Raw genomic sequence first — 12,112 nt, 5'->3', positions numbered from 1 at the left:
GGGTGGGCAGGGCAGGGACCCAGCAGAGATGCCCACTCCTCAAAGGGCACAGAGTGCTCCGGGTGCTGGGGCGTGGTACTCACGAACTTCAAGAAAACGTTGCCAAGCTCGTGCTGAGACTGAGGCTCCGGCTGCAGGCAGTACTCCAAGGCGGCCAGGAAATCCTTGTGGACTTCCAGGATGTCCTCGATGTTGGAGAACAGGACCTGGGAGGGAGGGGGGACCGAGGGCCGCATTAGCCAAGGCGCAGAGGCGGAGCAAAGCTGAGCACAAGAAACCCCCTGACACCTGGAGCAGGTGAGGTTACAGCGAGACAGGCGTGCTCGCACACAGGAGCAAGCGCCACCCAGAAAAGAACCAGCACAAGAACAGCGCAGCACCCACCCGCAAGGTGCAGCGGCCACGCCTGCACTGAGACCTGCACAGGCGCCTGCGTCCCTGCGGAGAAGCTGTTCTCATCCGCACCTCCACGGGTGGAGGATTCGGGTCAGAGACCAACACCCCCAAGGCCCTTTCCGCTCTCGGGGAGGACACTCGTCACCCAGACACCTGGGGGCAGGCACTACAAGGACTGATGTGGAAGGCCATGGGGGCACGGCCACGCACCTGCTCCAGGGACGTGGCAGAACCCCACACAGATGACATTCCAGGCCGCCAGCTTCATCAGGCCATCAGGAGTTTTAAAATGCACACATAATTTGACTCAGCAATTCTACATTTCTGAGCTTAAACTTCTGATGGATTGCTTCCTACTAAGGGCAATCTTGACCCCAGGGGACATGTGGTGACGTCTGAGGACAAACTGAGAGAGGAGAGCTACTGTTGGTTCACCCTGGGCAGAGGCCAAGGGCACTGCTGAGCTTCTGCAGTACACAAGACCATTCCACAGCAAGCCCGGTGAGGCCCCACGTGTCAGGGCTGAGACGTGGTGGCCAGCCAAGTGCATGCACTGTGGCCATACCTGCAGAGCTAAAGACTGCAAGTGACTCGCTCCGGGCCCCTGGAGAGCAGGGCGGGTCTTCTGCACAGCTGCCACACCCGATTTTGGAGCTGGAGCTCAAACCCCACCTGTGCCCGCCAGGGGTGAAACACGGCCTCCAGTGAATGGAGAGTTCTGGGGTGAAGACAGGACAGAGGAATGGCTGTCCTTGCTTCTCTCGTCTCTGCAGGCAGAACCCACCAAGCAGGTTCACGATGTGTTTGCATCTCGGGCTGCCCTGTTACCTGGTTCGTGGTCAGTGGCCACAGAGAGTCTGCAGAAGTCTTAAGTCTAATATTTCTTGTCACTTTAAGACCGGGGGGGCCAGTGCTGTGGCACAGTAGGTTAATGCCCTGTCCTGAAGCACCGGCATGCCATTTGGGCTTCAGTTCTAGTCCCAGCTGCTCCTCTTCCGATCCAGCTCTCTGCTATGGTCTGGGAAAGCAGTGAAGATGGCCCAGATCCCTGGGCCCCTGCACCCACGTGGGAGACCTGGAGGACACCCCTGGCTCCTGGCTTCAGCCTGGCTCAGCCCTGGCAGTTATAGCCATTTGGGGAGTGAACCAGGGGATGAAAGACCTTTCTCTCTGGCTCTCCTTCTGTCTGCAACTCTACCTCTCAAATAAATAAATAAATCTTTAAAAAAAAAAAAAAAGAAGTCAGATACAGTCTGTGAACAAGTGAAGAGTCCCCTCCATCTGCTTACTGAGCACCTGCCGAGAGGACACAGCAGGGAACAGACAAGTCCCGGCCCCTGCAGCACCCACTCTAGTGGACGGGGACCGAACAGAGAGGTAAAGTAGGTTTCTGAGGTGGAAAGAAGCACCAAAGACAAAAATAAAACGGAGAGGGGGCAGGTGCCGCAGTTAAGACGCTGCTTGGGACACCCGCATCCCACATGGCAGTGTCTGGGTTCAAGCCCCAGCTCCACTCCCAATTCCAGTTTCCTGTTAATGCACACCCTGGGAGGCACTGGTGATGGCTCAAGTGGTTGGGCTCCTGCCACCCGCGTGGGAACCTGGACTGAGTTCCCAGCTCCGGCTTTAGCCTGGCCCATCTCCAGCCACTGTGGCATTTGGGGAGTGATCCAGCGGATGATGGATCTCTCTGACTGTCTCTTTCCAGTCTGTCTTTAAAATAAATAAATAAAGCTTTAAAAAAAAAAAAACACACACAGAGAATCTGGGGACGGGGTAGGAGGAGAAGTCTGCAAATGCAAACATCAGTGGCCACAGGGAGAGCCACTCAGAAGGTGACCCCTGAGTTAAGACCTACAGGAAGGAAGACCCCCACCCCAACGGGCCCTGCAAACAGGAAGTCTGCCGAGGGAGACGGCCTCCGGTGGGCAGGGAGGGCTGGAGGCCCAAGCGCCTCTTCCTGCCCAGCCTCACCCGGGGACTCTCAACATGAGAAGTGGCTACCAGAGTCACCTACATTGTTTGGTGATTTTTTTTTTTTTTACATGAATCTGTTCCTGTTAAAAGCACACACAATAGACGCTAAGGTTACACCGACTTCAACGAATGGCTGCAACGTTTAAAAATAAACATCTGGCCTCAGAGTGCAGACCCAAAAGAAACAGCAGCCTGTGTCCACTCAAAAGACATGCACAAACAGCAGCCTGTGTCCACTCGAAAGACACGCACAAGAATGGCCGGAAGTCAAAACCTGCAAAGAACTCAAATATCTGCCCACAGCGGGATGGGGAGACAAACTCTGACACGTTCCCAGTGCAGAGAACTCCACGCCATGAACACGGAGGAGCCAATGTCACAGACATGGTGGCAGGCAAGAGACGCTGGGCAGGATAGAGCTCACTTGCATATAAAGTTCAAGAACAGGCAAAACCAACCAATGGCCTAGAAGCTGAGGCTCCCTTTAGGAAGGAAAGGTAGGCTGAGAGGGGGCCCAGAGGAGCCTGCCTTCACTTGGGTCCCCATTACACAGGCCTGTTCCCACACAAAAACCCACTGCACTCAGCACTTCAGATGGGCACACTTTAATTGTACGAGCATTAGTTATATCTCACTAAAAGGCAATTTTTTAAAAACCTTAAAATTCAAAAATTTTTTTTCAAAACTTAAAATTTTTTCAAAAAGTTTAAAATTATTATAAACAATTTTTCAACTATAAAACAGTATTATAACAGGGCTCAGTAAATGTTTGCTGAATGAATGAATGTATAAAGAACTTAGATCCCAAGGCCAGTGTTGAGGTACAGTGGATTAAGCCACTACTTGCAACATCAGCATCCCATACGAGCGCAGGTTCAAGTTCCGGGTTTCAATCCAGCTCCCAGGTAATGTGCCTGGGAAAGCAGCAGAGAATGGCCCAAGTGCTTGGGCCCCTGCTACCTACATGGGAGACCCAGCTCCTGGCTCCTTGCTTCGGCCTGGGTCAGTCCTGGCTGTTGTGGACATTTGGGGAATCAACCAGTGGATAGAAGATATCTCTCTCTCTCTCTCTCTCCCTCCCACCCTCCCTCTTACTTTTCTTCTCTCCCTGGCTCTGCCTTTCCAGTAGATGAAAATAAATAAATAAACTTAAAAAAAAATTGGGCTTAGAATTGTCAATGTACAAGGCCACTGTCCAGATAAACCAGAACATTGGAGGGCTCATCTTCCTTGACCAAGCCCTTCGTATACTGTAAGCACAGGGCACCTTGCACATGTGCCTCCCACATCTCCCTGTCTCCCCTGGGAGCCGGCCCCTTATGGCCCCAAAGACTGGCAGGCGGCTTCCCAGAGGGTGAGGTCACAGCAGCCAGCCAGGCTGGCCACGAGCACCAGGGCCTCAGCAGGGCACACAGAGGGCCCATTGACCTCCTCCAGCTCCCCAGGGCCACTGCCAAGGCCAAGCTGGACCCAATGACTCATCAGCCCTGCCTGACACTCAATGCCCCATGCATTGAGTGGGTGTGGGAGGTGCTGGGCTCCCCCAGCGCTCGGGAAGGGATTTTCCACTGGCTCGGAGCCAGGGCACCCTGCAGGAGGAAGTTGCAAGACAGGGCAGCCCCGGGGAGCCCAGGGAGCAGGGTCAAGGGCTGACTCCAGGGTGCAGGGGCCGCTGGGGGCCGGGAAAGGGCACAACCAGCAGCCTCCTCCCTTTGCAGCCTCTGAGTCTCCCTCCCAGAGGAGCCAGGCCCCGAGCAGCAGGGCTGGGCCACGAGTCCACACCTTGACATTCTCCTCTGTGAGACCCTTCTCCACGGAGTCCGCCACATTCTGCCGGATGCGGTGCAGGAACGCCTGTGGGAGAGAGATGGGCAGAGGTGAGTGTCCGCATTGGCCAACCTCCTCCAGAGCACAGTCCCGTGGGCGGCTCACGTTCCAGCACCAACCAGGACACGAGCAGGAAACAAGGAAAGAGCCGTTCAAACATGAAGTTCAATGGGAATGTTCCTCGCTCCAGTCAGGCCCCGGTGTCTACTGAGCATCTACCACGCCAGACCCAGCACATGGCACCCACACCACAGAGCCCCTGCCCCCAGGGACCCTGTGGCCCAGAGATGAACAGGCAGCTCCCAAATCACCACGGTCTGCTCAACAAATTCTCAGTGTTACAATGGCACTGAGGCATGGCCAGGTGCCGCCTCCGTTCTTCACAGCCAATCAATACCACGAGTCGCTCAACCTACTCTGCAAGCCACGAGACTCGGTTGTAACAGAGGCCTGCGCTAGGTGGCTTTGTCCAACTGCAACAGAAGTGTTCTGAGCAACCCAGGGGGGGCCGGGCCAAGCTCTGATGGGCAGCAGGTTGGGGGGAGGGGGTAAGCACATGTTTAAGGGCCAGGCATGTGGTTTGGTAGATGAGACCCTGGGCTGAAGCTCCTGCACCCCATATCCGAGCGCCTGGGTTTGAGCCCCAGCTCCTCTCCTGATTCCAGCTGCCTGCTAATGCAGACCCTGGGCGGCAGCAGGTGGTGACTCGGCAGCTGGGCCCCTGCCACTCATGTGGGAGACCTGGATTGAGCTCCTGGCTACTGACTTTGGCCTGTTCCAGCCCCAGCTGTTACAGGAATTTGGGGAGTGAGCCAACAAATGAGAGCACTCGCGCTCTCTTGCTCTCTCAACTAAATACTTTAAAAATCATTTTGCATGCATTTTGGACTCACATTATCTTCAGCCTATGTTGGGTTTGTCCATATGTGGCACCATCATAAGGTGACGGGCAGCTGCAGCCCCTCCTACTCTGCCACCACGGGTCCCCCCGACCACAGCTCATTTGTCCCCCTTTGTCATTTTTTCCCTTTTCCTTACAATTTAAAATCCAAACTCTAACACAGTCACATGGCTCAAAATCAAAAACTATAAAATGTCAAAAACAAAAACTGCTCTACCCCAGTCCCCATTCAGCAAGCCCCTCCACACCTGCCATGGACACCACAGCTACCAGTTTCTGGGCTATCCTTCCAAAGAATCTTCAGGCAAGAACACACACAAGGATGTGAGAGTGGGTGTGCACATGTGAGTGTATGCAGCATATGCATATGTATATGTGTGAGACTGTTGTGTGTGCTTATGTGTGGATGTGCAAGTGTGCACATGTGTATGTGTACCGTGCATGCATGCAGATGTGTGTGCATGTGTATGCGACTGTGTGTACTGTGTGCATGTGTGTACATGTGTGTATATGTGTACTGTGGGTGTATTGTGCATGCATACATGTGTATTATATCTGTGTGCATGTGTGTGCATGTATATGTGTACTGTATGTGTGCATGTGTGTGTACATGTGCGTGTTATATCTGTGTGAATGTGTGGCTATGTGTGTGTGTGCATATACATGGGTATGTGCATGTGTGTGCATATGTACGTGTATATACATGAGTAGTGTGTGCAGGTATGTGAGAGTGTGAATGTACTATTCTCTGAGCAGGCTCCTTCTCACCCCGCAGGCCTCAGCCCACGCCTTCGTGCATGTATACATGTGTGTATGTGTTATATCTGTGTGAACATGTGGATATGTGTATAAACATGTACATGTGTGAGTACGTGTATGTGTGTATGTATATGTATATACATGAGTATGTGTGTGCACACATATGTAAGAGTGTGAATGTATTCTTCCCTGGGCAGGCTCCTTCTCACCCACCAGGCCTTAGCCCAAGGATCCTCCCCACACCTTCATGCATGTATACATGTGCATATGTGTTCTGTGTGAATGTGCAGATATGTGTGTGCATATACACGTGCACATGTGTGTACATGTATATGTGTGAGTATGTGTGTGCACACGTATGTGAGAGTGTGAATATACTATTTTTCCCTGGGCAGGCTCCTTCTCACCCACCAGGCCTTAGCCCAAGGATCCCCCCATGCCTTCACATGGTTAGCTTCCTTCCCATTTTGCATTATCAGCCTATTTCACAGGCGAGAAAACTAAGGTTAAGCAATCGACACTACTCCTAAGGAAGAGGCAAGTTAGGAAGGGAACACAGCTGGGATTAAACCTGAACCCCAAATCTAATAGAGGTCAGGTCTAGAAACTGATGGGTTTGAGTTCAAGCCACAGACCCCCTTCCTTCCTGCTGTGGGACCTCAAGAAGTGCGCCAGCCACTGTGAGTCTTAGCTTACTTTGCCCAAGCATGGGGATGACAGCAATGCCACGCCCAGCCTGCAGAACATACTCGGATAAAGTGAATGGAAGCGTCTCGAAGGCAGGGATCTTGTCTCTCTCTCATTCCCAGCTGTGTCCCTGGGACTGAGACTAATGCCTGGCACACAGCAGGTGCTTACAAATCAAAGGACAGCAAGAAAGATGTCTGAGGCGCGTGAGGAGCCTCCCAGAGCCCCCAGGAAACCTGCAGATCCTGCTCCCGACAGCCAGCGAGTGATGGGGACCAGAGTCCCTAGAACTGGCTTCCACGCCGCCCCCATGCTGACAGGAAGTGGTGTCTCCAGGAGGGGAGACAGCAGCAGCATGGGCCAGCATAACAGAGAGGCAGGAAGCCGGGAGAGCTGCTGGCTGGCCTAGATGGGGCCGCTGTCCCGGTTTCTTCACAGGCGCTGGCCACGGCTATTGTGCTGGGACAATGGCAGGCTCTGGCCACCCAGGAGGAACGAGGACTGGCAGCCAAGCCAGCGCGACCTGGGAAGAACAGGCAGGCTGGGGCTCTGGCCCCAGGCACAGGCAGCCCCGCCACGGCCTCTGCACAAGCAGGGTGGGTAACAGGACCCCCAGGGCAGTTCTGTCCAGGGCCCCACTGTGGTCATGAGCCGCTCTCCCACTGGACTCCACCCCCACCCCCTTACACGCATGTGCCCAGCCTCAGAAGCTCTGGCCACCCTGACCGCAGCCCCACATCTGCCCAAGCCCTTCTCTTCCTTACATGATGATAATGATAATGATGATGATGATGATGATGATGAAGAAGAAGAAGAAGAAGAACTGCTTCAAGGATGCAGGAGGGAAGACACAAAAACACAATCACCAGCACAACCTCACCCCTTCCCAGCGCTGGCAAACCTTAATGTTAGGCCCAATTTGCTTGAAACCGTGAGCAGAGAGACGGTTGTCCAGCCTGGGGGTGGTGCAGCCTGGACAGGACATATGAGGGGCTGGGGCGGCCCTGGCAGTGGTCTGTGCCTGACCCTTGTGTGGTTATGCAGGCGACTATGTGTGCAACGCTCCACTGTGGGCACCCAGCTTAGGGCATTCCACCCATGTTACAAACCCCAAAGCAGCAATCAGAGAAAAGGAACCACTCCAGAGAGGGGAAAGCTGGTGTCTTCTCTCCAGGCAGGGTATGCAGCCCCCCAGCCAAGGCGTCCTCATTCCCACGCACCCCATGCCCGTGTGCACCTATCTATGAGCATACGAGAAGGCTGCTGTGCGTGTTCACAACCTGTCTATAAATGCCACGCTCCCAGCACTGTGCCTGTCTTGCTCCATGTCACACTGCCCACATGTGTCCAGGCGGGCATGGACACCCATCCCTACTCTGTACCACTGCCAGCAGTCAGCACCCCCATCACGGGGCCTGAGGACCCCTCTCTTTTGTTTTATTTTTTTTTATTTTTTGACAGGCAGAGTGGACAGTGAGAGAGAGGGACAGAGAGAAAGGTTCTTCTTTTTCCGTAAGTTCACCCCCCAATTGCCGCTGCGTCCAGTGCACCACGTTGATCCAAAGCCAGGAGCCAGGTACTTCTCCTGGTCTCCCGTGCGGGTGCAGGGCCCAAGCACTTGGGACATCCTCCCCTGCCTTCCCGGGCCACAGCAGAGAGCTGGACTGGAAGAGGAGCGACCGAGACAGAATCCAGCACTGGTGTGCTGGCGCCGCAGGCGGAGGATTAGCCTATTGAGCCGCGGCACTGGCCTCTGAGGACCCCTCTCAAGTGCAGGGCAGTCCAGAAGTACTGGAGAAGGAAGGCTGCCAGGAAACAGCCCCCAGTGATGGGCAGGAGCTGGTAGGCAAAGGCAGAGGAGGAAACTGAGACAACAAGGCTGCCCCAGGAAGATCCTGCTCCCCAGGGCCCTGCAGTAACCTACTGGATGACACATCTTCCTAGGCACGCTGCCGTCCCGTCTCTCGCAGGTGTTTCCCGGGGGTAAGGTACTCTCCTACCCCGGCACCGGTGTTGGCAGATGCTTCCTGGGGTCCACATGCAGACAGACATGCTGACTGCTTCATGGCTGCCTGGGAGTTTAAAGTGCAGGGGCTGTGCTGGGGCACAGAGGGTTAAGCTGCTGCCTGGGGAAGACCCACATGGGAGACCCAGAAGGAGTTCCAGCCCTGGCTGTTATAGCCATAGGGAGTAAACCAGAGGATGAAGGCTCTTGCTCTCTGTCTCTCCCTGTCACTCTGTCAAACAGATAAATAGATCTTTAAACACACACACACACACACACACACACACACACACAGCGGGATGGAGCCACTAGCAAGTTGCACACCTTTAAGCTGCTCTGCGGTGCCCCTGTTGTCGACAGCGCCCCAGTGAAGAGCCAGGTGCTCAGGTGTGGCGCTCTCCTAGGTGTGTCCCTACGGCCACCAGGGACACAGGCAGGGCCGATGGCCGCAGTCAGGGCTTCTTGGATGGAAGAGCAGGAGTCCCCTTCGGTGGACACCTAGGCCCTCAGGGCTCAGGGGCACAGCTCCCTCCAGGTGACAAATGGCTGGCTACACGTATGGTCACTGCACCTTCAGGGGTCTCCCCCAACTCTAGGCCAGGCTATGCATGCGTTGTGCTACTACTTGGGTTCCAAGGCCCTGCTGTCACCACCCTCAGCTTCCGCCCACCCAGAGCCCTCAGAGCGCCCCCTTTCCTTTGTTCTGGCTGTGGTCTGGGGATGTCCCACCCTCCTACCCTCCCCCACCCCAGCCAGGCCCTCTCAGGTTTCGCCATGTGTCTGGTGAGGTCACCCCAGCCAAGGCAGAGTGTCCTTGGGGGCAGCAGCCCCATCCCCTACAGATCAGGTTGCCAGTGTCGTCTTCATCACACAAAGTGACTTCAAGGCCCCTTTGCTTCCTTTTTATCTCCAGGGAGAGATTTATCCTCCCAAGGCTGTGGCCACAGGTTCCAGACAGATGGCAGCTGCCTGGGACAGCCCCCGGCCAGCTGTGACCCACAGGGAAGGTCCTTGGTTACTCCCTGACACTCCCTGCTGTTGGGCAGTGGGCAGTGGGCAGTGGGAGTGGGCTGCGGTCTCAGCCAGGCCAGACTGCCGCTTTCTAGCTGTGTGGCTTTAGATAAACCCTTCACTGCCCTGGGTCTCAGTTCCTGCCTCTGTGAAATGGGCACACAGGCAGCTCCCAGAGCCACTTTAGGATTAGGACACTGGAGCAGCACCTGGCCACAGGAGGGCCGAAGGCGGTGGGGGCAGGAATGAGTGTTAAATGTGTTATGGATTGTGGGGAGCAACTCGGACTAGACTAAGTTACTGGAATTAAGACTTATTCTATGCATCTGCTCTCCCACAATATGGCGCTGAGAAGGGAGAAGCAGCTTCTACACAGCTGCCTCCAGTTCAACCAATAAACTGTAGGACCTGCTCCTGATTGGAGGAGAGCAGCGTACTCGGCGTGTGGGTAGCAGAGTTGGGATTGGTGGAAGAGGACTATAAAGGAGGAGAGAGACAACATGCACCAGGAACATCTAAAGGGAACATCTATCTGAAGGAACACCTGTGCAGCCCCCGAGAGAGCCGGCCGGCGGTGTGCCGCTCCCCCGCGGAAGTGGGGAAGGTGGCAGGGGGAACCGCCCTTCCACGGAGGTGGAAGGGACGGTAGCCAACCCGGGAAGAACCAGCAGCAAACCCGGGGAGGGCCGAGCAGACAAAAGAACAGCGCAGGGTCCTGTGTCGTTCCTCCACGAAGAGGGGGAGCGACATAATGGTGCCGTGACTCGGATATGAAGCCTAGGCAGGGTTTAGTGTCGTTCCTCCATGAAAAGGGGGAGCAACAATGGATAGGTGTGGCCCAGTGGTTAAGTCACCACTCAACACACCCACATCCCATATCTGAGTGCCTGGTTCCAGTCCCAGCTACTCTGCTTCCAATCCGGCTTCCTGCTAACCCATAACGCGGGGAGGCAGCAGGTGATGACTCCAGCATTTGGGCCCCTGCCACAAAACAGACTTCTGGGATCCTGGCATCACCTGCCCCAGCCCTTGCTGTTGCAGGCATCTGGGGAGTGAATCCGTGAGCGGTGTGCTCTCTTGCTCTTTGCGTTTCACATAAAATAAGTAACTTTGTTGAACCTCATCGTTAAACAAAAGTCACAGCACCACGCGCTCTGCCCCACTTCTGTATGAGCTCTGCTCCACCAACTTGTTGGGGCCGCCTCTCTTCTTCTCCGCCTCCCGCATATGCACTTCCTCCACACCTGGCTTCCTGGAGCACACCTGCCTGACAGCTGTGATTGACACTGGGACTCCCACCTCTCCCAGGAGGGTTAACTCCCATGCAGAGAACAGTGAATGCAGAGAGTCCGGGCCAGGGACAAGACAGGGAGACAGGAGGCTGTCCTGGGGGCTGGGATTATCTCCAAGGACTGCCCATCCCGTCCCAACAAGCTTTCCAAGGGGCTCTGTCCTGAGTCCTTCTGTTTCCTCAACTTACTGCCAGCTCCCATGTGCAAAGGCCCTGAGGCACTGTCCTAGGAGCCAACAACACACAGCCCCATCCCTGCCCTCCTGAAGCAGACAAAAACCTAATTGCAAACCGGGGGCAGGCACCTGGAGCAACAGCGAGGTCACCACCTGGGACACCTGTTCCTCCCGTGGGGACCCCTAGGCTCAGGTCATCGTTTGGCTTCTGACCTGGCTTGCTGCTAATGTGTACCCTGGGAGGGAGCAGGTGATGGCTCAACTGCCCGTGTCCCTGCCACCCATTGGGGAGACCCAGATCGGGATCTAGCTGCTGTGCACATTTAGGGACTGAACCAGCAGACGGACAATCTGTCTCTGTCTCCATCAGTCTGATGGACGATCTCTATCTTTCTTGGTCTCCCCCTCTCTCTGCTTTTCAAGTAAATAAAAATACATAAATAAATTCAAAAAATTCCTTGGAAAGCTGGCTGGTGGGCACGAACTTCCAGCTGTGGGGAGAGAAGCCCTTGTGCACGCTGCACAGCAGGGTGGCCGCAGCTGACAGCCACGTGTCCCTGGTCTCAGAAAACCCAGAAGAAAGGACCGGGACATTTTCACCAAGGAAATGGTAACGAAGCAGACAGGCATGCCCAGGGAGCAACATGACACGTGGTGACACAAATACCGCGTGGTACCCCACAAACATGCACCATTCTTACGTGTCAGTTAAAAATTAAAATGTTCAAAGACTAAAAGTAAATAAAAATAAACGAGTAAAATGGCAAGTAGGAGACAGGCACTGGACCTGGCAGCTTAGGCTGCCCATCCTACACCAGAGTGCCTGGCTTTGAGTGCAGATCCAGCTCCTTGCTAATACACACCCTGGGAGGCAGCAGATGATGGCTCAAGTGCCTGGGTCCTTGCCACCCACATGGGAGACCTGGATGGAGCTCCAGTCTCCTGGCTTCAGGCTGGCCCAGCCCTGGCTATTGTGGGCATTTGGAGAATAAATTGTCTGTTTTACAAATAAAATGAATAAATATTAAAAAAAAAAAATAAGGGGTCAATAGAAATGAGTGGCATGAAGACAAGGCAGGGTG

General features: G+C 54.7%; 1 protein-coding gene across 1 annotated transcript in view; it reads right to left on the bottom strand.

Moving 5' to 3' along the window:
* The window catches only part of PREX1 (phosphatidylinositol-3,4,5-trisphosphate dependent Rac exchange factor 1), a 161,587-nt gene that overhangs the window by 93,952 nt on the left and 55,523 nt on the right, over positions 1–12,112 (bottom strand). The window contains exons 2-3 of the mRNA XM_070051408.1: positions 4,156–4,227; positions 84–206 (exon numbers count right to left, since the gene is read on the bottom strand). Of these exons, the coding sequence (XP_069907509.1) occupies positions 84–206; positions 4,156–4,227 (195 nt within the window). The remainder of the gene's footprint in view (positions 1–83; positions 207–4,155; positions 4,228–12,112) is intronic.

The sequence above is a fragment of the Oryctolagus cuniculus genome, chromosome 11, assembly GCF_964237555.1.
Source record: "Oryctolagus cuniculus chromosome 11, mOryCun1.1, whole genome shotgun sequence".
In the NCBI taxonomy this organism is placed as follows: Eukaryota; Metazoa; Chordata; class Mammalia; order Lagomorpha; family Leporidae; genus Oryctolagus; species Oryctolagus cuniculus.
The sequence above is the reverse complement of the archived record's forward strand: the minus strand, read 5'-3'. Positions and strand labels throughout refer to the sequence as shown.